We start from the raw sequence: 25612 nt of genomic DNA on the forward strand, positions 1-25612 counted from the left end.
AGGCTGGTCCAGCCGTCCCCGCAAGACGGGATAATCCAGAGGGGGAGTGAAGCGAGCAAGGACACAGAGGGAGAGGCTGACGGTAAAGCTTCCCCTTCCCATGGGGTGAGAGCAGGAATGACCTGTCAGCCGGCACACCCCTGTCTCGCTGCTCCCATCCTCCACACCTAGTCTGGAAGCATAATTAGAAAATGCTTCTTGTGGCCCCGTGCAGAGCAGCAGCCTGACCTTTCAGACGCTTCTCCCCTCCGTGAACTTTGGTGTAACGGGCATATTACCCCTGCAAACCGGCCGCTCTGCTGTGGTGACTCTGCCTCCCTGCAGACACCGGATCCCTGGCCAAAAGTGCTTTAACTGGACTGCAGTGGGCAGATCCTGCACCTCCCCCGGACACTGTAAGGCTGCAGCATCTGCCTGACACCTCCTTTCAGTGACTGAAGAAGAAATGGGACCACAACAATTCTTGTACAGGCCTGAGCATTTGATACGTGTTTATTGCTCTTCCCAGCTAAAGCTGGGAATTTTGTGCATGTCGGGTTTAGGTGGTTATCCAAGCTCCTTGCACGGTGCTGCAGAGCTCCAGAGCATCTCGTTTGCCCGTCCGTGGTAAGCAGAAGGTGGCCGGGTTTGGTCGGTAGCGGCTGCAAGGAAGAGCCAATGCGCCAGCTGAAGTTAAGATCACGCTCAGTGGGAGCAGGGGAGTTTAGGGCTTGATTGCTCCGTTGCTTTTTTAGACCATCTGATCTCATTGGCAGGATCTGAAGTGCAGACTCTGACCCAGGGCGTATTCCTAGTCGTTATTTACAAATATATCCAGCTTTCTCACTTGTCTCCTGCTGCTTCGATATGAGACATTTACAGACAAACATCACCCCGACAGACAACAGCACGGGACAGTAAGAGGGAAAGATGTGCCACTACACACACCTTCTTTTCCCTTTCCACTAGCAATATTTTTCCAAGTGCCACAGCTACCTTAGTACCATTCCGAACGAGCAAATAATATATTTGGATAGAATATGCTCTGCTATGAAAATGTACATGGGACCCCTGGAAAAGCTCACATCAAACACTTCATCACGCTCACAACGTCACCTCCAACGGGAGAGTAAGTCAGGCCAAGCAGTGTGGTGACAAAGGCTCCTTAGCTGTCTCCCAAGAGGTGAGACAAGAGAGGAAACACCTTGTAGCTGTACGCTTCTACGGGAGAACTTGTCTTGGGCCACATATCTCCGGGACACAGGGCTCTACCCACCCTGGGGACAGTGATGCACAGACATCAATATGATGGGTACAAAATGTCCGTTTATTTGGCTGCGTCACACGCTTATATAGCTCTTGCGCTTCCTGTTCCTGCCACTCCTATGGGGAGGAGTCTATCTTTCCGTCACATCCCGTGATCTTCCGGTCGCCGATCCCTGTCTATTCCCCTACATCGCCCCCTACCCATGCTATGAAAAATTCTACAAATCTACTTGCGTAAGCGGATACATATTGTGGGCAGGTCTATCTATATTCATGTAACTCTCGCAGGCGCTCTCTGATTTGTCTTATAACACAGCATAACAATGACAGCCCACAAGTAACCATGGTTACTACACACAACAAGATCCCCCCAATTATTACTATCCAATCCCAGTTCATATCTCTCTTTTGCCGCCCTTTCCCAGTGTCGCTCTCTTTGCAATAGTGCTTGCGATCTCGTCAAGGAGCTCATTTCTTTTCCCAATGGTACGGCTAGCATGAGGATCCATGTCAGCAGACCCTGCAAAGAGACAACTCAGAGAGGGATTATTCATTGTACATCCTTGCACAGTTCTGCTTTCACACACTTTGCAGGCACCCACTCTATGCACCCTTCATTCTCAACCGCAGCGTAGCCCCTCCCCAGGCATCTCAGTTTCCATCCTCTCTCCCATTGCTCACTGCCCGGGAACCTTACTCGTACCTGCGGATAGCGCTCGCCTGCTTGAGCTTTGCCAAAGTGCTTCTCCACTGCTGTAACTTGCTCCTGCCCGCGTATAAAATGATTAAGCGAATATAATGCACGCATTAAAATAGTTTGCTGAGCTGCTACGGGTATAGCTCCCTTATACCCCTCCCCAAGCTGTATTATTTTTGCTTTCAAGGTGTGATGAGCGCGTTCTACTATTGCCTGCCCTGTGCTATTGTAAGCAATGCTGTGTTTTAATACAATATTCCAAGCTTTACACCATTCTTGGGTACTTCGAGCCCGAAAGCATGGTCCATTATCTGTTTTTATCTCGGTGGGCTTTCCAAGCCACGCCATTACCGTGGTCCAATGCGCAGCCAACTGCGTTGCGGTCTGCTTCCGATGTCGAGTAGCCATGATGACTCCACTATATGTATCAATTGTAATTGCCAGGTGCCGTCCGGGGGCCAACTGTGGACATTCAGTAAAGTCAGTCTGCCAGATAGCATTTGCTTCCAGTCCTCGAGGGTTGACTCCTGCCTCCCACAATGGCGAGTGCTGACAGTAAGGACAGATGGCTACTACTTCTCTTGCTGCTCTTATTGAGATGCCACACTCCTTTGCCAAGGCTTTAGCACCCAGGTGCAGTTGGTCATGCAGTTTCTTTGCCTCCGTCAATGTCCAGACTCCCGCGGCTGCCTCATCAGCCATGCGATTCCCCTCAATCAGTGGTCCAGGCCCCGTCTGATGACTGCGAATGTGAATTACTGTCACAGTTGCTCCTCGCTGCGATAAAGCAACCTCTAGCATCAAGGCAATTTCCGTGTGTGGTACACCCTCTCGTTTCATGGACATGACTAATTTATACACGTATAAGGAGTCCATGCACACATTTATATGCCGATCTATATCCTTTCGCAGGGCCATCCCTAGCGCTTTCACCTCCAGCCACTGCACACTTTTACCCCGCTCCTCATACGTCTGGCGCATCCACTATTCCCTTCTTTCCACACTACCGCCGCTCTGTTCGTCTTCGAGGAAGCGTCTGTGAAATATGTTGGTCCTGGGTGAGGGGTATCCAAAACTCTACTATCCACACTTAAATCCACCACTTTGGCTGTGTCGGCCCACCTCTGTACCGTGCCTGTGACGATTTTCCCTGGGTATGAGTATACTGCCAATTGTATATCCTCTTCACTCTCTACCACCTTCTGCCATTTGTCCCCATTCCACGGCACTGTGAGCTTATCTGGCTCCTTCCCAAAGATTCCCTTGCTTTCCCGTCGCAGACGCCAAATCATTCCCCCAGCTACCTTGACTTTTGTGGAGAATGCATCCTTGGGAACCTTCTGATATATCCATCGCAGTGGTTTTTCTTCCCCTGCCCGTATTTGATATAGCAATCCTAATCCTCCACCGGCGGTCAGAATCCAACCTGTGATTAATTCCTCCTGGGGGTCCCACCGCCATACTCCTTCCTTTTGCATTCGACGTTCTATCATCTGCAACTGCTGGACTGCCTCAGTGTCTAAACTCCTGGGCTCCCATGGGTCGGTCCCTTTCAGCAACGCATAGAAAGGTTGCATCTCCTCACCGGTGACGCGCACGAATGTCCGCAACCACTGCAGTGCTCCTACCAGCTTCTGTACATCGTGTAAATTTTTAACCCTAGGTGTAAGTTTAATAGGCTGAGCTTGTATGCAATCCCCTTGTATTCTAGCACCCAGAAATCCACACACTGGTCCTCGCTGTACCTTTGCCTCAGCTGCCTTGAGGCCCTGTCTCTCAAGGCCCCTTTGGGTGTCTGAAAAGACTTGTTCACACAACGCCTCGGTGGGCGCAGCTATGAGGACGTCATCCATGTAGTGGATCATGTAGATTCTCTCCTGATACTGTTGCCTTGCTTGCTGCAATGCAGAAGCCACATACCTCTGGCAGATCGCTGGAGAATTTTTCATCCCCTGCGGAAGTACTGTCCACTGCCATCTACTACCTGGTTCTGCGCGGTTCACCGCAGGCAGAGTAAAGGCAAATCTCTTTCTATCATCTGGATGTAGCGGAATGCTGAAGAAGCAGTCTTTGATATCTAAAACAATGACTCGCCATCCTTTTGGGACAGCACTCAAATCTGGTAGGCCAGGTTGGAGAGGCCCCATGTCCTCCATTTGCTGATTTACTGCTCTAAGGTCATGCAGCATCCTCCATTGGTTTTTATCTTTCTTTTTTACAGCAAATATAGGGGTGTTCCACGGGCTCATCGAGGGCTCTAGGTGCCCTGCTTCGTGCTCTCATTTTACTATAGCTCTTACAGCCTCTATTTTCTCTGTTGTCAGGGGCCACTGCTCCACCCAGACGGGCTGTTCGGTTTTCCACACTAACTTGTGCTGACAAAGCCCCTCTGAGGCAGTGGCCCTTATGCTAAATTTTTCAACCCGATCCCCATCTGGGCAAGGGCGTCTCGCCCTAACAAGGGGCTTGCTACCCCATCTGCTCCTAGTATGGTCACTACGGCCGTGAGGAGCTTCCCTGCCTCCTCGTCCATGACTTCGAGTTTCACAGGGCAAGTACTAGTCCTCGTTTGTTGTTCTCCTCCTACCCCTATTATACGCTTTCCCATGGCAAGGGGACAAGTTGGTGGCCACCGTTCGAGTGGCATCACTGTGACATCTGCCCCGGTATCCACTAACATTCCCGGGCATATCCGTGCCAGGCAACTCGGCTCTTGCGGGGTAATCATCACTGCTGCCATGGGTCTCTCGTCACAGACTATGACCAAGGCCACGCGGAGGCTGTAACCTGCAAATCTTGGTGGTTCTGCTCCCCTGCCTGAAGGGTCACTCCCCCTTGTCCCGCTATGGTGGGCCAAGCTCCTGGCACTGGCACCATGATGGGGGCCATTTGACTCACAGGAGGCGTGAATCCCCCTCGCTTCGCCCTCCTTTGGCCGTTTCCCGGCTTTGTGGTTGGACAATCTCTTGCCAGGTGTCCTGGCTTCCCACACACCTAGCACCTCCCTACTGGGCGCGCTCCTCCTCCATTATGTCCTCCCCTTTCCGCTAGCGGGCACCCAGCTTTAAAGTGCCCTTGCCGTCCACACAAGTGACATCTGGGCCCCACCCCGGCCGCTTGCACCAGCACCCTTTCTTCGCTTCCACAGTCAGGGTTCTGGCAGATGTGCGCTCCCGCACCGCCATGCTGATTCAACGCCTCCTGGCATAAGACATGCCTGATGGTTTGACCCAATGATGTCCCCACCGCCAGGGTGCGGAGGACATCTTGTGTTTGCGGATTTGCTTGACTTCGGAGGCAATCCATAACGACTGCCTCCTTGGCTGCTGGTGGCAATTCTGATTCTATAATAGCCTTCTGCAACCTGTCACAAAACGTTGTAAATGGCTCTGCTAGTCCTTGCTGTATCTTTTGCCAAGGTTCTGCTTTTTTCTCATACCTGCCCACTTCGCTATACGCTCTGCGGGAACTCTCCGTTACCGCTTGCAGCTCCCTGCCCCTTAATTCTGCTGCTTGCAACTGCGGGGTTTCCAGTCCTTGACTTCTGCCAGTGAGCCGGTCAAGGGTGGTCCTTCTCAGCGGGTGGCCCGGAACTGCCGCCACTTGCTGTACGAGGGCATGGCAGGCACTGTGCATTGCCTCCTTCCAAAGTATGTACATTGTGGGAGCCAATATTGCTTTTGCCAACTGCTTAGCATCAGAGGGGGTCAACGGCGCTGCATGCGCAGCGTCCAGCAGCAATCCTACTCCTTCGTCTTTCACCCCTTTTCTCTAATTTCTCGCCATAAACTTCGCACTAGCTTGGCATCTATCAGCATCCACTCCACCCCTCCTCCTGGAGCTAGTCGGACAGGGAAGATCCCGGGCATCTCTATCCTTACTCCATCAAGGCTACAATCTCTGGCTATCAGCCGCCAGTTAGGTAACTCGACTGACTGTCGCTGGGGTGCCCCCTTCATTAAGAGTCCTGTCTGCCGCCGAGTTACTTCCCCTAGTGCGCGCATAGCCTGCTGCAGCTGCCGCAGCACGTCCTCCGCGGACCCCTCCGGAGCTGCAGCACTCCAGACCTCCCCTTTTGGCGGTCCCTCCCCTCCCTCACTCTGACTGGTCCTCCGAGTCCCTGCTGCCTTATGCCTCTTTTTTGCGCGCTGCAGGCAAGCTGCCCCCTCTTCCCACATGTGGGCATCGGTTTCTCCCCCAATTTCTGATTCGCTGCTACTCGAGGTTGTTCTATACCCCCCCTGTCCTCCCCTCCAGGCACCCCAATCCCCCTCCTCGTCCGACTCCCATCTCAAGGGTTGCCCCGGGAGCCAGTCTCGAGGGTTGGGCAGAGGGCGGTGCCGCTGCCGGCGCTGCTGCCGCTGATGATCATCTTTCTCCTTCCGCTCCGTCACTCCCGCTGCGTCCGCTGCCACGTCACCCTCCCCGCGCCTGTGCCAAATCGTACCAGGGGTATGCGGGGGGGAGGCATTCCAAGGGTCCTGCTGGCTCAACAGGGAACACCGCCGCTTCCCGATCCACCTCTTTGGGAGCCTCAGACTGAGTCGCTGGCCAGGCTACTCCATCCAAACTCTCCCCTTCTTCCCCATCCCCCGCGATGCTTGCCCCTGTCTGCGTCCCCACTGCCCCTCCTGGGTCTATTTCCGGGCTACTGTCGCCTGTAGCACCGTGCAGGCACCGCCGCGCCTGCCGCCACGTCTCCTGATCATCCCGAGCTTTCAAGAGTAATCGGTGTATCTTTCCCCAGAGCTGTATGTACTGGGGTTTTCCCATCATAGCCCTTTCGGCTAACTCCTCTTCAATTCTCGCACAATTATCTTTATTAAATATGTCTGTGGGACTTCGTATGAGCCCCTGCGTAATCATCCATTGGATGGCCTTTGAGGTAGGCGCCTTCGATATCGAAGTACCATATTCCTTCCCCAATCCCTTCAGTACCTTTACGACTGTACCTATTACGTGCCCGCCATCCTGCGGCTACCTGTCCCACCCCTGCGTGCCTCAAGTTGTCATTTCCCCCCAGCGAACTTGCCATGCCGCCCCGCCGATCGCGTCGGGGTCACCACTTGTAGATGTACGCTTCTGTGGAAGAACTTATCTTGGGCCGCATATCTCCGGGACACAGGGCTCTACCCACCCTGGGGACAGTGATGCACAGACATCAATATGATGGATACAAAATGTCCGTTTATTTAGCTGCGTCACACGCTTATATAGCTCTTGCGCTTCCTGTTCCTGCCACTCCTATGGGGAGGAGTCTATCTTTCCGTCACATCCCGTGATCTTCCGGTCGCCGATCCCTGTCTATTCCCCTACAACACCTCAAGTGAATGTACACGGATGCACGCAGTCTAGGTAACAACAGGAGGAACTGGAGCTCCGTGCCCACTCAGAAGGGTACGACATCGTAGGAGTAAATGAAACATGGTGGGACACCTCAGACGACTGGGGCATCACAATGGACGGTTACAAGCTCTTTTGTAAAGATAGGCAAGGTAGACTAGGTGGAGGAGTTGCACTCTTGTCATGGTTTTAGGTGGGGTAGAGTTAATTTTTTTCACTCCAGCTGGTATAGTGCTGTGCTTTGGACTTAGCATGGAAAAAAAATGTTGAGACAACACGCAGATGTTTTGGGCTGTTGCTGGGTAGCGCTTGTACTATTCAAGGACTTTTCTAGCCTCCCATGCTCTGCTGGGTGCACAAGAAGCCGGGAGGGGAGGGGGCACAGCTAAGAGAGCGGATTCAAACTGACCAAAGGGATATTCCATATCCTGTAACGTCATGCCCAGTATGTTAACTGGGAGGGGCTGGCTGGGGGAGGGAGGAAGCAATCGCGGCTCGGGGACGGGCAGCGTCGGTCGGCGGGTGGTGAGCGGTTGTATCGTTCGTGTTTCTGTGGTTTTTTTCCCTTTATTTTCCCTTTCCTTTCCTTTTCCATTTTATTATCTTAACATTATTGTCATTACTATCATAATCATTATAATTATTATTATTTTATTGTAATCCTTAAACTGTGCTTATCTCAACCCACAAGTGCTTTTGCTTGTCCAATTCTCTTCCCCATGCCACAGGGGTGGGGGGCAGTGAGCAAGCGGCTGGGTGGTGCTCAGTTGCCAGCTGAGGCTGAACCACGACAACTCTACATCAAGGAACACCTGGAATGTATCGAAGCCAACTATGGTGATAGTGGCTGCTCTATCGAATGCCTCTGGGTTAAAGCCAAAGGGGTCATATCCAAGCAGGACCTCACAGTGGGCTTCTGCTATCGACCTCCTAACCATGGTGACGAAGCCGACAAAGTGATACTTGGGGCACTAAAGCAAGCTTCTGGCCAACAGAGCCTGGTCCTGATGGGTGACTTCAACTACCCAGACATCTCCTGGAAGAACAATACGGCAGCTTGCATGCCATCTACCAAGTTCCTGGAGTGTATAGAGGACTCTTTCCTGATACAAATGATAGACGTGCCAACCAGGAAGGAGGCGCTGCCGGACTTGCTATTCACAAACCGGGAAAGCCTGCTTTGTAATATCTTGGTTAGTGACAGCCTTGGATGCAGCGACCACAATATTGTGGAGTTTGGGATCCTGCTGAGTGTGCTGAAGGTCACCTCTAAGACAAGGGTTCTAGGTTTTAGAAGAGCAAACTTCAGTGCGCTCAGGGCTCAACTCGGAGGGATTCGATGGGAGGCTTCCATGGAATACAAAGGAGGTAGTGAGAGCTGGGAATTCTTCAAGAACTCCCTATTGGAAGCACAAAACCAGTTTATCCTCTACAAAGGAAGAGGAAGTAGGCAGAGCAAGAGGCCCCCATGGCTCAACCATGACCTCCTGGGTCTACTCAAATCCAGAAGGGAAGCACACCAGAAATGGAGAAGCGGAGGATTGTCCACAGAGAACTACAAGGGCATAGCCAGAGAGTGCAGAGACGCAGTCAGAAAAGCAAAAGCCCAGTTTGAATTGAAACTGGCTGTAGACATAAAAAATAACAAGAAAGGGTTCTTCAGACGTGTCAACCACAAGCAGAAAAAGAAGGAAAACATAGGCCCATTGTTAAACGGAAAAGGAGAATCAATCACCAATGATGCAGAAAAGGCAGAGGTCCTCAACACCTTCTTCACCTCGGTCTTTACCAGCACTGCAGGGTCCCAGGCTTTGGGAACAAAATTGCCAATTGAACCAAACACCGACCCACCGTCGGTGAAGGAAGAGTTAGTATATGAACTACTAGAGGAGCTTGACCCCCACAAACCAATGGGCCCTGACGACATCCACCCGAGGGTGTTGAGAGAGCTTGCTGACATCATCGTAAAGCCGCTCTCCATAAGCTTTGAAGAAGTCAGGGAGAACGGTGGACGTCCCTGAGGACTGGAGGAAGGCAAATGTTACCCCTGTCTACAAGAAGGGCTTGAGGGAGGATCCGGGTAACTGTAGGCCCATCCGCCTTACTTCAGTCCCTGGGAAAGTTATGGAACGAATCCTCCTGGGGGCCATCACAAGTCAATTGAAGCACGTGATTGGGAAAAGCCAACATGGCTTCACTAAAGGCAGATCGTGCTTGACTAACCTGGTGGCCTTCTATGACAAAGTGACTTGCCTGGTGGACATGGGGCGGGCGGTGGACATTGTCTACCTGGACTTCTCCAAGGCCTTTGATACGGTCCCCCATAGTCTCCTCCTGGAGAAATGGATGTGTTATGGGCTAGAGAAGCGGTCTGTGCAGTGGGTGGGGAACTGGCTGACAGGCCGCACCCAAAGGGTGGTGGTAAATAGCTCTTTCTCAAACTGGCAACCTGTCACTAGTGGAGTCCCCCAGGGATCGATGTTGGGCCCAGTGTTATTCAACATCTTTATAAGTGATCTGGATACTGGCATCAAGAGTAGCCTGATGGAGTTTGCTGATGACACCAAGTTGAGTGGGGAAGCAGACATGCCAGAAGGGAGAGCTGCTCTGCAGGGAGATCTGGATAGGTGGGAGGAGTGGGCCAGCAAGAAGCTTACAAAGTTCAACAAGGAGAAGTGTAAGGTCATGCACCTGGGAAGACATAATCCGGGAGTGCAGCACAGACTGGCACCCACCTGGCTGGAGAGCAGCTCTGTGGAAAGGGACCTGGGGGTCCTGGTGGACAGAAAGCTCAACATGAGCCAACAGTGGCTGCTGTGGCCAAGAAGGCCAACAGGCTGCTGGGTTGCATCAAAAAGGGCATCGCCAGCAGAGATAAAGAAGTCATTTTCCCACTCTACTCAGCGCTTGTCAGGCCACACCTGCGTACACACCTGTGTACAGTTCTGGTCCCCTCTATACAAAAAGGATGTGGACAGGCTGGAAGGGGTCCAGAGAAGGGCCACCAAGATGATCAGAGGACTGGGAAGCTGCCGTACGAGGATAGGCAGGGAGAACTGGGTTTGTTCAGCCTTGAGAAAAGGAGGCTCAGAGGGGATCTCATCCCCATGTACCAGTACTTAAGGGGTAGTTACAAAGAAGATGGAGACTCCCTTTTTACACGGAGTCCCATGGAGAGGACAAGGGGCAATGGACACAAATTGCTCTTGGGGAGATTCCGATTGGACACCAGAGGGAAATTTTTCACACTGAGGAGAGTCAACCATTGGAATAATCTCCCCAGGAAAGTGGTTGACTCGGCCACGTTGGACACTTCAAGAGTCGTCTGGACAGGGTGCTGGGCCGTCTTGTTTAGACTCTGCTCTTCCTAGAAAGGTTGGACTAGATGACCTCTGAGGTCCCTCCCAACCCCTGATTCTGTGATTCTGTGATTCTGTGATCATTAGAAATAATAATAAAAATAATCATAATAAAAGCTATTTATGACACGGCCTTTATTCACAGAAAGATTTGCCCCAGGGCTTTGTTTTTGCAGTTTGGCTCGATGACAGATTCCCCCACCCACCTCTGCCCTGTAGTCCGCACCAGCCCAGACCCCCAGGACACAGAAAGGGAGAATAAAACCCTGCTGGGGCAGAAGCTCCACCAGCTCAGCCCCGCCGGAGCCACCATCACAATGTTTCACAAGCGCACCCCCCGTGCTCCGGGGGGCTGTGTCCACCTCGCTGCCCAGGTCACTCATGTCCTCTGTAAAGGACAGGTCTTGGCATGAGAATGGCGACCGGAGGGGAAGAGCTCCTTTCTCCTAACAGAGCAGGGTGGAGGAGCCAGCACGAGGTTCCCCCTCCCACAGTGATTCAACCCTGACCCAGCAGGATTCCCCTTGAGGGAGAGGAGGCACCTTTGTCCAGCGGTGTTGGAGACAGAGGTGTGAGGTCACCAAACTGAAAGACAAAGGCATTACAAGGTGAGTGAGGCTTATGGAGACCAGACCTGAAGTTGGCATCTGTTTCCAAGCAATTTTAACAAGCAGCCTAAGTGCTCCAGAGGAAGCACGAGCATCAGCAGTGCCGGCGGTGAAAAGCAGAAAGCAAAACCAACCACATATTTTGGGGAAAAGTCTGCCGCTGGCATTGAAGCCTCTGGGCAAACACCACACGCAACAATCCAAGGCAGGATGGAGCTGTGGAATGAAGGGAGAAATGTTTCTGTCTGCCATGTCAGGGCCAAGTGCTGCCACAGACTGAAGGATGGTGCCTTTTCTCCAGCCCTCTGCATCTCTCGGGCAGCTGCTCAGGCATGCCAGCTATTCCCCTCTCCTGGGGCTCTACCATCACTCCACCCTGTGCAACTCTGTGCAAAGCCTTTGCATTCGCGTCACGGAAGTGCTTTGCCTTGCAAGGCCGCCGTGTCAAGTGTAACCAGAGAGCTGGGGATATATTGGGTTCTGGAGACGTGTTGTCTCCCTCTGTGACGAGGTCTGAAACACTAAATTGCTATAACAGTAGTGTTGAAAAGTCATGCAAAGTTGGGCAGCGGAAGGCACTGAGGAGAGCAGGAGTTTAAAAGTGAGCGATGGAAATGGAAGGACACGATTCATCCTCTTTTGCTGGGAAGAATCAGCCTCGTCCTGGACAACAGAAATATTGCACGGGTTTAAAGAAGGCAAAACCTGATGGATGAAAGCCTGCCACAGCTAGGTCTTGCTGGAAGCCACTCTCTGCCTTTCATGTTCCTTGAATATCAATAAAGACAGAGGTTTTGCAGGGAATAGTGGGAACTTGCAGCACTGCTGACTTGGGGCAACAGCATGGGCCTAAAGGGGGTGGGGGGGAAGCAACAGGCATTTGTTTTGCCTGGCTCCCCTACATGAGCTCCAGGGAAGGAAGAAAACAGGTATGAGCTTCAAGGAGCAAATGAGATCAGTTTTAAACTAACAGTAGTTGCTATATTGCTATCACAAGTTGATGAGGGCCTTCTAAATCTAGGCATTTTTCAGAGGGAATGAGTAGAAGTGACCTCAGCTAGGCAGGACAGGACCTGCGTGCAAGCCAGGTGTGGGAAACTATAGGATTGAATCAACATGTGGGTCCCATGATAAGTTGTTTGAGATAGAAAGTGGGCTGGAGGACTATGGGCATGCGATGGAATTAGCTTGACTACAGACCCGGCATCAGACCCGCTGATGGAAAATTACAGAGAATCTGCAAGTCACCAGGAGGAGGAAGAAAGGCGAGGGATATCTCGGCCTTGAGAGCAAACGATAAACAAGAAAGGCGAGGGACATTTCGACCTTGAGAGCAAACGATAAACAAGAACAAGGAATTTTGGCACGAAGTGCAGAAATAGACTGTTCGTTAAGGAAGTGTCGCAACCCGTGAAGCTTGTTTACAAGAGCATATAAAAGCACTGCGACTTAAAAATAAAGCTGAAGCTTGCTCTATCACTCACATTGAGTTGGCTGCTTGCTTTCCTCGCTCGCCGCAATTGGCGCCCGAACAGGGACCTGAAAAGGACTATTTCTGATACGGCAGCGAGAGACGGAGACGCACTGGCAGACGGCAGCCAGGGGGCAAAAGAGGAGTCGTTTTATGCATCATTCCTGATACGTTCCGACCCTCCGGCCTGGACCCAACCTCGGAATTCAAGAGGGGATCCGCTTTCCGCAGTTGAAGCTAAGCCGGGAGCGAGAGCCGTACAAACGACGCTGATTATCCTCACATCGGGCGATGGAGGTCGAGGTAGCTTTTGAATTATTAAAGCGCTTTTTAGAAAAGCAGGGAGTAAGTCAGTTAAAAGACTTGTCAGGGCTAGTTGCAGTGGGCAAAGCGAAAGGGTTTTTTAAAGAACCGGAGTCGATTTTTGAAGTAGAGGAGTGGAGAGCTTATGGTGATTGCTTGTGGGACTTGGTGATAGATGACGATAAGACAGCGAAAAAGCTAATGAAACCTTGGTGGGAAGTGATTAACTCTATGAAAAAATGTAAAACTGAAAAAAGATTAGCAACAGCCGCCTCTGATCGGCTAGACAACTGTGACCCCAATGCTGGAAAGATTGGAATTGGCTTAGACAATCCCTCGCCTCCCTTCTCGGGGATCCCAGTTACTGTACCTCGAAGACCCCTTGCTCCTCCTCCTCCCCCTCCTGGTAGATCTACATCATAGAAAGATGAGAAGCAAAAGGAGCACTCATAAGTTTGAGGACAACTGTGACTCTACAGCTGCATTTTGGAATCCGACAAAGATCATAGCTGCTTCCTTCTTGGCTCCTGGAGTTGGTGTTGCTCAAAGCCTCACGACATTAAACAAGCTAGGGTGTTGGCTAGCTAAGCAAACAAATGCCACATCAGAGGCATTATCTGACTTATTACTAGATGTAGACTCCGTAAGACACGCTACGTTGCAAAACCGCGCAGCCATAGAGTTTTTGCTTTTAGCCCAAGGACATGGGTGTGCTGAATTTGAAGGGATGTGTTGCATGAATCTATCAGATCACTCGGAATCAATACATGCAAGTCTTGAGAGCTTAAGAAGGAGGGTCTCAGAACTTAGGGAGGATGATCCATGGCATTGGTTTAACAGCTTGTTTAATGGATGGGGCATTGGCAATTGGATCAAGAGTATTTTGCAGATGGGACTAATGATATTTATAATGTTTATCATTATATTAATGTGTGTCCCTTGTATATCGCAATGTATGCAACGAATGATGGAAAGAAGTATGAATGCCGTGTTCCTTTCTCAAGGAACAAAAGAAAAAGGGGGAAATGTGGGAAACTATAGGATTGAATCAACATGTGGGTCCCATGGTAAGTTGTTTGAGATAGAAAGCGGGCTGGAGGACTATGGACATGCGATGGAATTAGCTTGACTACAGACCCGGCATCAGACCCGCTGATGGAAAATCACAGAGAATCTGCAAGTCACCAGGAGGAGGAAGAAAGGCGAGGGATATCTCGGCCTTGAGAGCAAACGATAAACAAGAACAAGGAATTTTGGCACGAAGTGCAGAAATAGACTGTTCGTTAAGGAAGTGTCGCAACCCGTGAAGCTTGTTTACAAGAGCATATAAAAGCACTGCGACTTAAAAATAAAGCTGAAGCTTGCTCTATCACTCACATTGAGTTGGCTGCTTGCTTTCCTCGCTCGGCGCAAGCCAGGCACTGGATTTAGTGTCTGATTGGTTAAAAGAAAACTCCAGTCCATGCCCCACACACCCTCCAACACAAACAACCCACCGTTTCTCTTCTTCAAGTCAAAGACAGAGAGAGGGGCTGACTGTGCGTGTAACTGGAGCTTGCAGAGGCCTGAGCAAGTTCCGTGAACAGTACCACCGAAAGCTGCAGGGAAAGTACCTTTTGGACCTTTCTTTGCTTGGTTTAGTTTTTTTGATGGGTCTTTGCCCTGGCAGGAATCCCGCCGTCAGGGTTGGTGCCCACAGGTAATGGAGAGAAGTAGGGAGATCCTTTTCCTCCCTCCTCCAGGCCGCCAAAGGCCAGCTGATGCTCAACTGCCCCCAAACCCACCAGCTCAGCTATTAGCAAGCCAGGATGGAAGGGGCTCAAGGAGCTGGATTCTTGTGCCAGGCACGCAGAAAGCTCAGTACCTGCTTCGGCTATGATGGCTACAAAAACACGTTCAGGGCACAGCGCTGTTTGTGAAACACACGAGTTCCAACCTCTTAAAGAGCTGCTTAGTGTGGGTTTGTTTCTAGGGAATTAACAATTCTCACCTCTCCCATTCCAGCAGTCGGCCTCTCCCCTGTTGCCTGGGCAACACGGTGCTCTACCAGATAAACCACGGATTCATCGCAGAGCAGGAAAATCAGGTGGAAGGAACCAAAGCTGGCAGCACTGCGCAAGGGCAGGTCCCGGATCGCCATGGAGCTGGAACACGGCCGGGAAACAAAATATTTGGGTGGAAATTTATACGTGCGTCACGGCTGATGTGAATTCTTGACCCTGAAGGCACTGTGGGACACAGTGCTCTGTTCCTACCTCGAACCCAAGAGTATCAAAGCACTTTCAGAAATTAGTCCTATCCCCATCCTGAAAGGATACAGGAGACACAACGCTCCCTTCTGTACCAGGGCAGAGCAACAGTTAACCAGAGTTGCACGGGAGTAAAGAACTTGGCCTTGGCTTTCCAAGGAGCTATTGACGTGCCCTGAGCCCGATGCAGAAATATCTCCAAAGTGAGAAAGAAAATGTACCTATAGAAAGACCATTTCAGCAAGACCTGTCTGGCTGCTTTGGGGAAGCTGGGACTGCCCTCGTGATGCTTCAGGACTTGAGTAACAACATTATCCAGCCAGCTAGCCCACTGGTCCAGAGAACTCTGGTGCTGCAGAGTGAGCTTGAAATCCCGCTCCAGCTTCTGTACCATGCCTTCCTCGCACTGGCACACCCACGAGGCTTGCTCCTGCTCGGGAAGAAGGGCTGACAGTTACTCACGCCAAGCCTGCACGGTTGGTCCATCCCAACCTAGGAATTCAGCTGCATTTCTAGTAGACAAGGACCCCAGACCAGCTCTGAGCCATGTCTCCTCCGAGCTGCCCTGACCACAATATTATTATGAGAACTATATTTTTGTTGGTAGCACTGCTTCTTACAGAAGCTCCTTAGTACCTTCCCCACTACTCACAGTGAGATGGCAGACTTACCCGGGAAAGTAACACCCAAACCGTTTAATTGTCCATTTAATTGCCTTTTAGTACTGGCAATAAGATGCTGGTTACCAGCAGACAACCTCATTAGAGACTCCCAGTTCTAGACAACACGACCGAGGAGCAGATACCGTAAATTACCTGCACGCTGGTGAAGTCGACCCGATTGAGATCGCCGAGCATCTGGTTTATCTGGGAAGTGTTCTGCAGCACCGCACGGGCGGCCTGAGCCAGGCGGTTCAGCGATGCGTAGCTCCGTAACGTCTGCGCAAAGGCACTCACTACCCCCACCTGCGACACAGCAACGCAGGGCTCCACAAGCAGGAGGCCACGGGGCTGGAAGGCAAACTCTTCTCAATGCTGAGCTCAAGCACATGGTGCGCATCAGCTGGGATCACCTGCACAGTCCCACCCACGCTGCTGCCCAAAGCATAGCCGAGTGCTCCAGAGCACCACTTTTGCACCACCTATCGTGTCTCGCAAACCAGCCTCTGCATTTCTTTTCTTTAAACTAAGAGGTTTCCTCACTCTGCCTCTAGCAGTGACTGGCAAGGTGAGAAGCGGCTGCAAGAATCCATGGCTTCAGGAGAGGGGCAGTAGGAGCCTGAGGTCCAATCTCTGCAATGCCATTCAGTCCAGGGGGTGTCCTGCAATTTTTAGTAGGACAGCTTCATGCCATGCAGAGATTTTCTTCCAGAAATCTTATCTGCAATCCCGGGATGTGGGAACGGCTCAACGGACAGAGCACCATCAGCCTCTGGTACAAAGGGATTGCCCTGCCTGTCCTCCCACTCCTTGCCGATTTGCGTTGATAGATATTCATTATATGGTGCTAGTCTGGAGTACATGTGGCCAAACCCCAGCAGTGATTTCCAGTCCCTGCGGAAAACTGCAACGCGCACACACTCAGTTCCTACCCCGGACCTGCCCCGTGCTCCCTCTGCTTACCTTGGCCTGGACAAGCTCGGGGGGAAGTTCACTCATTGCGTTCATCAGCCACCCTTCCAAACTCTTGGCAAAATTACCAATTGCTTGTGTAAGCGTGCCTGCAAAGAAGTCTGCAGAGTTAGAAAAGCTGCTCCATGTCATCTTGGGACACCACTTTCTAGCTGAGAGCTGCTGTGGAAAGCACAGCCGCTGATCTGGGTAGCTGTGAGCTCAACTTAGCGCCAGGGAAACCAGCTGGGTCCTTGACTCCGAGCCAACGTCAGGAGAAGTGATACGCAATCAACCAAACTTTAAAAAGCATGGGGATTTCCAGGGGCCACAAAGTACCATCGACGTAGAGCAACGCGGCAGGAGAACTTCTGCTGTTGCCATCGTATTTTAGCCTGCATTCAAACCAAAACCCTCTACTTCAGCTTTTACAATGGAAACCCTTGTGGCAAGCGGTAGCCAGACCGAGTGAGTCACGGATCGCTGCTTCTCACACGCAACATCCCGTGACTCAGCCCAGCGAGGAGCAGGAGCTGAGCTGGAGTTGGGACCACCCGTGTCCTCCCAGCCACGCCGCAGGATACTCACTGGGCTCCGGCCTGAGCACGTCTGGGATGAGAATCTCCACCAGGGCCTGGTACAGGATGTGATCACAGTCTCTCATCCGTTTGAGGATGGGTTCGTATTTGCACAGAGTGATCAGCTGATCTCCTGGGAGGGTCCCTTCGTGTTCTTTGTCGCTGTGGGAGGATGAGGAGGGAGGCAGCCTTAGCAGCAAGTTTGCCTTCAGGGCATTCACCCTTCCTCTTGATTTCTAACCCCGGTTTTCAACAGAAAAAAAAATCTATTCATGTTTCTTTCAAAGGGAAACGTTTGATCGTTTGTACAAGTCTTTGCTGACTCTGCACGCGCCTCTCTGTCCACGGGGTCAGAGCCCTGGCCACAGCTTTCCCTCAAATCCCTAGCAACCAGTGCTTGGCCTTCGCTCCTTCCAGCTTTAGCTTGAGTTGCCTTTCACACACTCACGTTCATGTGCACCTGGGCATTGTACTTCACTACAGTCGTTTCGGCAAGCAAAGGCTTAGCTGGTTCTTCCTCACGGACCCAGCTCTTTCCAAAACCTTCACACTCTCTCCTCTGCCCTCAACCTCCACACCTGTAGCAGCGGGGACAAAATGTGTGCGGCGAATGGTTTTTGAGCAGATTAGGCGGTGTTGACAGATCCTACAAATGGTTTTGAGGTGTTTAACACCTTCAAATGCTGAAAGTTTTCAGAAGGAAAAGGATTTTCTGTTTTGATGAGAACAGAGCATATTGTCTCTTAACTGAATGCGGTCAAACAAGCTGGCGTTATTTTCACTTTATAGGGGTACGGAAACTTGTTCTGCACGATTAAGGCGTAAGCTATTTGGTGAAACGGCAAGCAGAGAAAATGTAAGCCTTAAGCACTGCCAGAGCATCAAAGCAGAGCTGCTAAGACACTATGGTGGGAACTGGGAATTTGCCCTGGACTTTCCCCTTGCGTTACATCAAAACCATTAAAGCCAAGCCTTGGACACAGTATAAAGCGGCACTTACAGCCTCTGCCCGAGTGGTTTTTGTAAATGAACCCCACAAGCATAGTCCTCGGACACTCACACAGAGAAACCGGCCACCAAGTACCTAAACTTTCTCTTAAGTGGAACCATATTCTGCACTTTATCATGCTTTCAGTTTGCCACTTGCATAATACTTTGGGTTTATATTTGTAGATAAACAAATCAGGGGGAGGGAGTGCTTTGTTTACCTGTCGCGATTATTGGCAGTGGTATGGAGAGGAATTAGAGTGCACAGCCTTAGCAAGAGAGGCTAGTTCAGACAGAGCCCTGCAGAAATGCTGCCTCCAGTATCCAGCGAGCCTCTCAGTACCTAGCACGGCTCTCTCTGTGGTGTTCAAATTTGCTTTGGAGATCTGCCCGTAAGTAAAAGATTTTGAAACAATTAAACCAAGGTACAGTGATTCGTTGTGGGAAGACATCCATTGGGTAACATCTACTGAGGACAACAGGGCCATATTCTACAGATTATTACGGGGTATTTGCTTATTACTCAAATTGTTCCCATTTTGCTTCTGAAAATGTCAGTATCAGAAGCCCTTATATAATCTGTAGAAGTGGACCGTTCAGACTTTTAATACGCATTTTAACAAGAAACCTTCACCTTTCCAATCTTCTCTGTTTGCACTTGTTTCCATCCCCATCTCTCGGCAGCAGATTCCCAACGTGCAAACGATGACAAAAAGGCAGGAACAACAAGCCAGGCAGGAGTACCAAGATCAGAGCAGCTTCGCCTGCCATTACCTGCCTCAAAACATGGGGCACTTGAAAGATTTGGATAGCCATCCAAAGAAGTGAGTCAGTTGAGGTGTCACTAAAGCCTCCGAGTCCGAGACGTCACGGAGACCGAGACCTAATGACACAGGACCGTTACTGTCGGCTCCTGCTGGCCATTTACGAAAGCATCATCCCGTTCTCATCCGTCCAAACGCTCTCTGCGTTTCTGATCAGCACTTGTTACAGGAGGTATAAGGCACAGAGAGGTACCTAATCGGAGCAGATGCTTTCCTCAGAGGTCTGAGCTTTGGGCGGTCAGTACAATATTGAACACTTCTGACACTCCTTGTAACGCCTCTGCAGGGAAGTGAATACTTTCGACTCCTACAAAGCACTCAGAATGCCTAACGGGGCAGAAAAGGCTTCAGGCACTTTTAACAGATAAATTACCACCAAAAAAAGGATCATTCAAAAATAATCAAAGCACAGCAGTGTACCTGGATGGCAGGGCGGTGGAGCCATCGCTAGATGGTGTTTTAGGACTCCAGAAGGTTTGCCACAGTTTCTCAAGATAATGAAATTGAAGAGTCATTACAACATCCCAAGTCACCTAACAACAAAGAACGCAGCTCATTAGCTGCCCTCCTAGCACCTTGACACACAGTGTAGGCATAAATTTCATGTGCTGTCGTTTAGATTTTGTAATTTACAAGAAGACTAACAGAAAGGGCATTGTTTTAATAATCAACATAACATAAAACAGGTCCCACAATGAAAAAATAAGATAAAGCGCAATATTTCAGCTGTAATACCTAGCAAATCAAGCATTCCCTATTATATTCTAGCTTTTCCCAAGAGCAGGATACGAGATGAGCACATGAATTATCTCCCACATCAATTAATAAGGCAATTAAAATAATTCCATAGAATCACCTCACAGTGTCGACTGTAAAGAGCAGGATTCTCACATCATTCACGGTGACCCCTTCTTGTAAGAGGCTGTTACCTAGATCAGGGGCCGGGAACTCAGGAAAGACATGGGTTACATCCAGGGGAAAAAAAAATGGTGGGGAAAGATGGTGAGAGTTAGGCAGGACTCAATGAGCCGGACTACTGGTGAGTGCAAGGCGCTGCTGTCTTTCCTGCTTCAGCTGGGGATGAAAAAGGAGAAATGAGGCCAATAATCTAGTGCTTTCCCCATTCACGCTGCTATGCTGGGCAAAAAGCAAACAATCGCAGCCTGCTTTATTTACTGTTGAAAGGAAAAGGTTTTCTTTCCCTTTGTAATGAAAGAAACAAGAATACGTTGCCCTCATCTACTGCGCCTCCCATTACGTTTTCTCTGGAGCCTGAAAAATGTCTCTGTGGTAATTGGAGGGTACAATGGAAAATATAATTGGACAGAGACGTATCAGCAGCAGTTGTACTGCAGAGGAGGCCCAGAGCTGGCCAGGGTTTGGTATCTCTGCTGGAGAGGACGGAGACACGTAGATCCACACAGCAAAGCCAGAGAGCCTGTCTCCTAAGAGAAGGTCCGTAGGGATCGTCTGCAGCCTTTGCAATGCAGAGACTCGCTCTTCTCCCTCCGGCTGCCTGCCTTAGCAAGGCTCTTCAGGACCTCCACGCCTTCCATCCAACTGGGACAAAACCCCATGGATTAAAACCATACTTAGAGGGAACCAACAGACCTGAGGGTACAAGGAAAAAGCCTTCCTGTGGGTGTGGGAGTCAGCAAATAAACTTAGCAAGTGTGATGTTACGAGAGCGTGGCTTGGGATTTACAGAGGCACAGGCAAACACATAGACGTTATTTGCAACACAGTCAGTCATGCAGAGTTTTGTGTTTCTCATGTCATACAGGAGGTTAACATTCTAGGGCAGCATTTGAGGGTTGACTCTTTCTAGCATCTAGTCAAGTGGAGGGGCAAAATGAGAACTTCCTTTTGAAAAGCACTCCTCAAGACAGAATGAAAGGCAAGTTTGCCCAACGTGACACCAATAAAAGAAGAAACTGAGAAGCAGAGCTGGAGCGGGTGCCGGAGCGCAGGCTCTCCGTCTCGGGAGCTGACTTTTGCATTTACTTTCTGTTTGGGAGCTGAAGAAATAAGTTCTTCTGCTCCTTCTTCACTCCAGCAAGAACCAGAAGTGTCTGTGCTTCCAGGAGACAATTCCAAATTCCTTTGCACATGGTGTTTTTATATTCAGAATTGCTCAGACGTAAGACAAACCACAGCACTATTTAACTTGCACTGTGGCACAAAGGAAAAAAATTCCAATACCCCAAACAAAACCCCAAAGCCACCCAAGCACAACACAAGCCCCCAAGTTCTTCACACTGATTTGGCAGAACAAGTCCATAGCCGAGGTCCTAGGACAGTTTGGTCAGAGGGAGGCAGTGAAAAGCACCACATACGGTGGCATTCTCTCTAGCAGCGGGCTGGATCAAGCCGCTGGCAAACAGAACAGGCAGATAAACGCTGTTTCATAGAATCATGGAATAGTTTGGCTTGGAAAGGAGTTTTAGGGGCCATCTAGTCATAGGGGTTATTGGGAGGTGGCAAGACGGTATTGGGGAGCCAAGGGAGTTTTGGTGGGGTGGCAGGGATGTGGAGGAGATGGAGGGAGTGGGTGGTGGTTGAGTAGGGGTGGTGTACTTTGGGGGTAGGTTGGGGCAGGAGGGGATGTCGTAGGTTTGCTGGTATCTGTTGTGTTGGTTTCTGTTTCCATGAAAAGCTGTTTGTGCAAATGCCTGTGTGCCCGCGTGGGAGGGGGAGGGAGCACAGGGGCCACCGGGAAAGGGCACCCAAGGGGTACAGAAGCCCTGCTGAGCCCCAAATCACAGCCAGCGAGCCCCAAAGGGCACCAAGACACAGCCAGGGCCGACTCAGTGCCCACAGGGCAGGCAATGGCAGGGGGGACAGCACGGACACAGGCTTCCCCGGGCAAAGCAGCCCTTTGGTGGGGGAGCCACGACAGACAGCTCCTTGCAGGACTCACGGACACAGCCCCACGCAGAAAGCAGCACGGGGCCCCTGGGACAGGGACACAGCTCGGGGGCTGGGGAGGGCACAGACACGCCCCAACAAGGCCTGCAAGGCCTCCGTCTTGAGCATGACCAGCGTCCCCTCCAGCAGGGACAGGGCTCATTGCAAAGGCCCTCAAAGCCAATCAAGACAATCACACCCTTCCTCAGGCCCACCTCACTCAGCCCCAGAGACCAGCTTTGCCTCCCTCACCCCCCAAAATAACCCAAATCACCCCCAGAATGGCGAGGGAGGGAGCTGCAGGCCAGCCAGGGAACCCCCTCCCCTTCTCTGCCTCCACTGTGGGCAGCCGCAACACTAAATAGGATGGGGGGTGGGGGTGAGAGGGGTTGGAAATAATTAAAAAGAAAAAACTCACTGCAGCAGCCAGAAAGTGCCTGGAAGTTTCACCCCTCTTTATTGCCTATTTCCCATCCGAGAGCCACAACGTGGGCCAGGGCAGCCAACGACGACTTCGGGGAGCCACCTCAGCTTTGCGGGTGGGGCTTGCAGAAGGTGCGGGGTGAGGTCCCGTCAGAGCAGCCCCCAGCACCGGCGGTCGTAGGGGATAAGCCCCTTCCTTTGAGCAGTCTCAGTGACGCCGCTGGGGTGCTGGGAGCCCCTCTGGAGCCTGCACAGGCGCGCTCTCGGTGCCACCAGCATGGCATGGCGCAGTTCCTGGGGTCGCTGCTGCTCAGCATCTCGTCTCACATGCTGACCTGCTCCGAGCATCGTCATCAACCGATAACTACCGTCCCCTGCACCAGCTGCACCACCACTGCCCGCAGCTCTCAGGGCCCACACAGAGTTATTGTGCTCGAGTGAAGTGGAAAAGAAAAAAAGAAAAATCCCCAAACCCAAAGGTCAAAGAGCCTCAGTGCTGGAGGGTAAGCTTTCCTCTCCCCATGCTGCTGCTGAAGCCCTTGGTGCCATCAGGGCCATTGGGCAGGCGAAGCACCCCACCCCGCAGGCCAAGGGGCTCAGGCACCCGATTTCCTGCCAGGGAATTTCTGGGAGGAGGTGTGGCATGCAGAGCAGGCCTGCTGCCCCTGGGTGCCCAGGTATCCACCCTGCTCCCCCAGCCGCAGCCGTGGGGCCACTCCGTGCTGGAGCGGAAGCCGTGGCAGCCACCGGTGCCCAAGCCCATCCCGAGTGGGGGGAAGACTTTCCTGGTGAGGAGCGATCTTGTAAAGGTGTTGCTAAAGTCCCTGGGCTGGAAGGTGCTGCATGGGCAGGTGGGTGCTGAGGGTTCCGTGTTCAGGAGCAGGGACGGTGACACTGGAGCATTGCCTGACTCCGGAGAGCGGTAGAGCAGGGAGCCCCCAATGCCATCGGGGAAGGTCGTGGCCGCCGCCTGCGCCTTCCAATCCCACTGGTGGCCCAGCTTCTTCGCCACCTCCCTCCTGTTCTGAGGTTCCTTCTTGGAGACCTTCCAGCAGAGCCAGACCACCCTGATGCTCTCACCACACTGGTGGCTTCGGCAGCCGAGGTGCTCAAAGGCCCTGCGGGCGCTCCCCAGCCTATCGTACTCCACCAGGGCACAGCGCTTTCTCAGCAGCTCGGGGAAGAGCGACGTGTATTTCCGCACATCCGAGGGCAGCTTGCGGCCCGGCTGCAGGATGCGGATGGATACAATGGCACCAAAGGGGCTGAACATACTCACGATGGTCTCCATGAAGTTATTCTGGATCGGCAGCAGCTCCCAGGCCAGAAGCAGTTTGCTGGGGGAGAAGCTCCGCAGGGACTCGGAAAGGGGGACCCGCCGCCTCACTTTGGTGCCCTCCTTGTTCACTTCCAGCAGCTCCGAGAACTGCAGGGCGTAGAGTGTGAGCCGCCAGTCACGCGTCAGGTATTTCATCTGTGGGAGAAAGGGAGCCACTGCGTCCCCATGAGTGTCCCCAGGCAGGGACCACCCTCAATCCATCAACCAGGCAGGCTGAAGTCACGGCAAGGCACCATCCCCCTTTCACATGAGCAGATGCGGGTCTGCAGCAGGTGGTCTCCAGTGCCCCCTGGATTGCAGCAACAAGCTGCTGCTTCCCAGTACCTCACACCAGCAGCACTTCACTGCGCTTTTTTGGTTAAGGGATGGTCTCTCCCAAAGCAGCGCGGGGGGACAACGGGCAGAAGAGGCAAATCCAGCACTGAGGACTGTTCACTGCTTCCCCAGCCACCCTCCCTGGTTGCAGAACTGCTGCAGCACATCGAGGGCAGGGAGCAGAGCCCAGCTCTGCACCACCAGCACTTCCCTGGGACACAGACAGCCTGAGGGGAGCCTGGACCTCCCCACACACCCCACCAGAGACACACAGAGCACACCCAGACACCCTCCACCCAAAGGCCCTTTCCCACCCCGGCTGGCAGGTGCCATGGGCTGCCTACCTCCTTGAAGGACGTCAGCAGTTTGATGCTGACGAAGCCCATCTTGTTGTTTTGGACATGTTTCAGAAGGAAAGCATCCTTGGACAGGTTCTCATCAGAAAAGTAGAACTCCACCTGGGACACAATTCTCCGGACCAGCTGCGGGTCGGGGGCGGAGGAGCTGCAGTCCAACAGATCAGCCCCACAGACATCGCTTTCATCAGAGAAGCTCCTGGCAGAGCAGCAGAGACAGGGGTGTGAGCTGGTGGCCTTTGGGACGCACAGCACTGCCTGGTCTCAGCTACAACAGTGCAGATGGCAGAGACACCGCAGAGACCCAGGGCCATCAGCTACAGGGGAGCAACGCCAGCCTGCACCCCGTGTGCCTCCCGATGCTGGGAGCACCAATGCCAGACCGTGAACCCCAATCCATCCCCGACAATGGACACATTCCCCTTGGGACAAACACGAGGCAAGAGCAGGGCTCAGCCCCCGCACGCATCCCAGCGGACACATACCCATTGAAGCTATTTAAGAAGTCCTCCTCTCTGATCAGGGCGAGCGAGCGGCTCTGCGGTGGAAGGAGATGCCGCGCCGGGAAGGAACTCCTTTGTTCCAGCTGAGGGGTGCTGCAGCTGGGCTGGGAAGCGAGCCCTGAGGCCACCCCGGAACTACCTGATGACATTGTCCTTCACCTGGGACATTACAAAGGAGAAGCACAGTGGTAGGAGGCTTCCCAACTGCAGCCAGCCCCAGGGCAGAGCCCTGCTCTGGGCTGCAGCCCCCAGCCCAGGGTTGGGGGAGCAGAGGCAGCTCGTTGCTGTGCCCTTACCTGCTTAGCAGTGCTGAGAAAGGCAGAAAGAGCTGGCTTTACCTCCTAGAGACCTGCAAGCAGCAGGCCCCAAACCTCCCCTCCTCCAAACTAAGGCTCCTAAAAGACAAAGTGAACTGAAGAAAGGTAAAGCCCCTAGAGCACCCAAGCTGCTGGCTTATAAAGGCAGCCACTCAGAATGAGCTGCAGCAGGCAGTTA

The 25612-nt window shown here is 52.0% G+C and overlaps 2 protein-coding genes across 2 annotated transcripts; both read right to left on the minus strand.

Annotated features, from left to right (window-relative positions):
* Positions 1 to 538: 538 nt before the first annotated feature.
* Positions 539 to 22958, minus strand: LOC142049699 (DNA-binding protein RFX2-like). Its single transcript, XM_075077627.1, is given in 12 exon segments — positions 539 to 666; positions 10979 to 11032; positions 11187 to 11229; positions 15017 to 15170; positions 15497 to 15705; positions 16091 to 16240; positions 16898 to 16995; positions 17474 to 17625; positions 19695 to 19807; positions 20131 to 20153; positions 20156 to 20293; positions 22940 to 22958. Coding segments are annotated over 12 exon segments (1281 nt in total).
* A 136-nt stretch (positions 22959 to 23094) lies between these two features.
* Positions 23095 to 25266, minus strand: LOC142049700 (la-related protein 6-like). Its single transcript, XM_075077628.1, has 3 exons — positions 25100 to 25266; positions 24603 to 24813; positions 23095 to 24078 (listed from the first exon to the last, which is right to left on the minus strand). The coding sequence occupies exons 1-3, from the start codon at positions 25264 to 25266 to the stop codon at positions 23095 to 23097; spliced, it is 1362 nt and encodes a 453-aa protein (XP_074933729.1).
* Positions 25267 to 25612: the final 346 nt, after the last annotated feature.

The sequence above is a fragment of the Phalacrocorax aristotelis genome, chromosome W (assembly GCF_949628215.1).
Source record: "Phalacrocorax aristotelis chromosome W, bGulAri2.1, whole genome shotgun sequence".
Taxonomy (NCBI): domain Eukaryota; kingdom Metazoa; phylum Chordata; class Aves; order Suliformes; family Phalacrocoracidae; genus Phalacrocorax; species Phalacrocorax aristotelis.

What these genes read in the sequence shown, in the direction of transcription:
- LOC142049700 (XM_075077628.1), bottom strand. Translation starts at nt 25,266, where the DNA reads ATGTCATCAGGTAGTTCCGGGGTGGCCTCAGGGCTCGCTTCCCAGCCC. An exon ending in TTCTTAAATAGCTTCAATGG is followed by an intron (nt 24,814 to 25,099) that starts GTATGTGTCCGC and finishes CTGCTCTGCCAG; the next exon opens with GAGCTTCTCTGATGAAAGCG. An exon ending in TGCTGACGTCCTTCAAGGAG is followed by an intron (nt 24,079 to 24,602) that starts GTAGGCAGCCCA and finishes TTTCTCCCACAG; the next exon opens with ATGAAATACCTGACGCGTGA.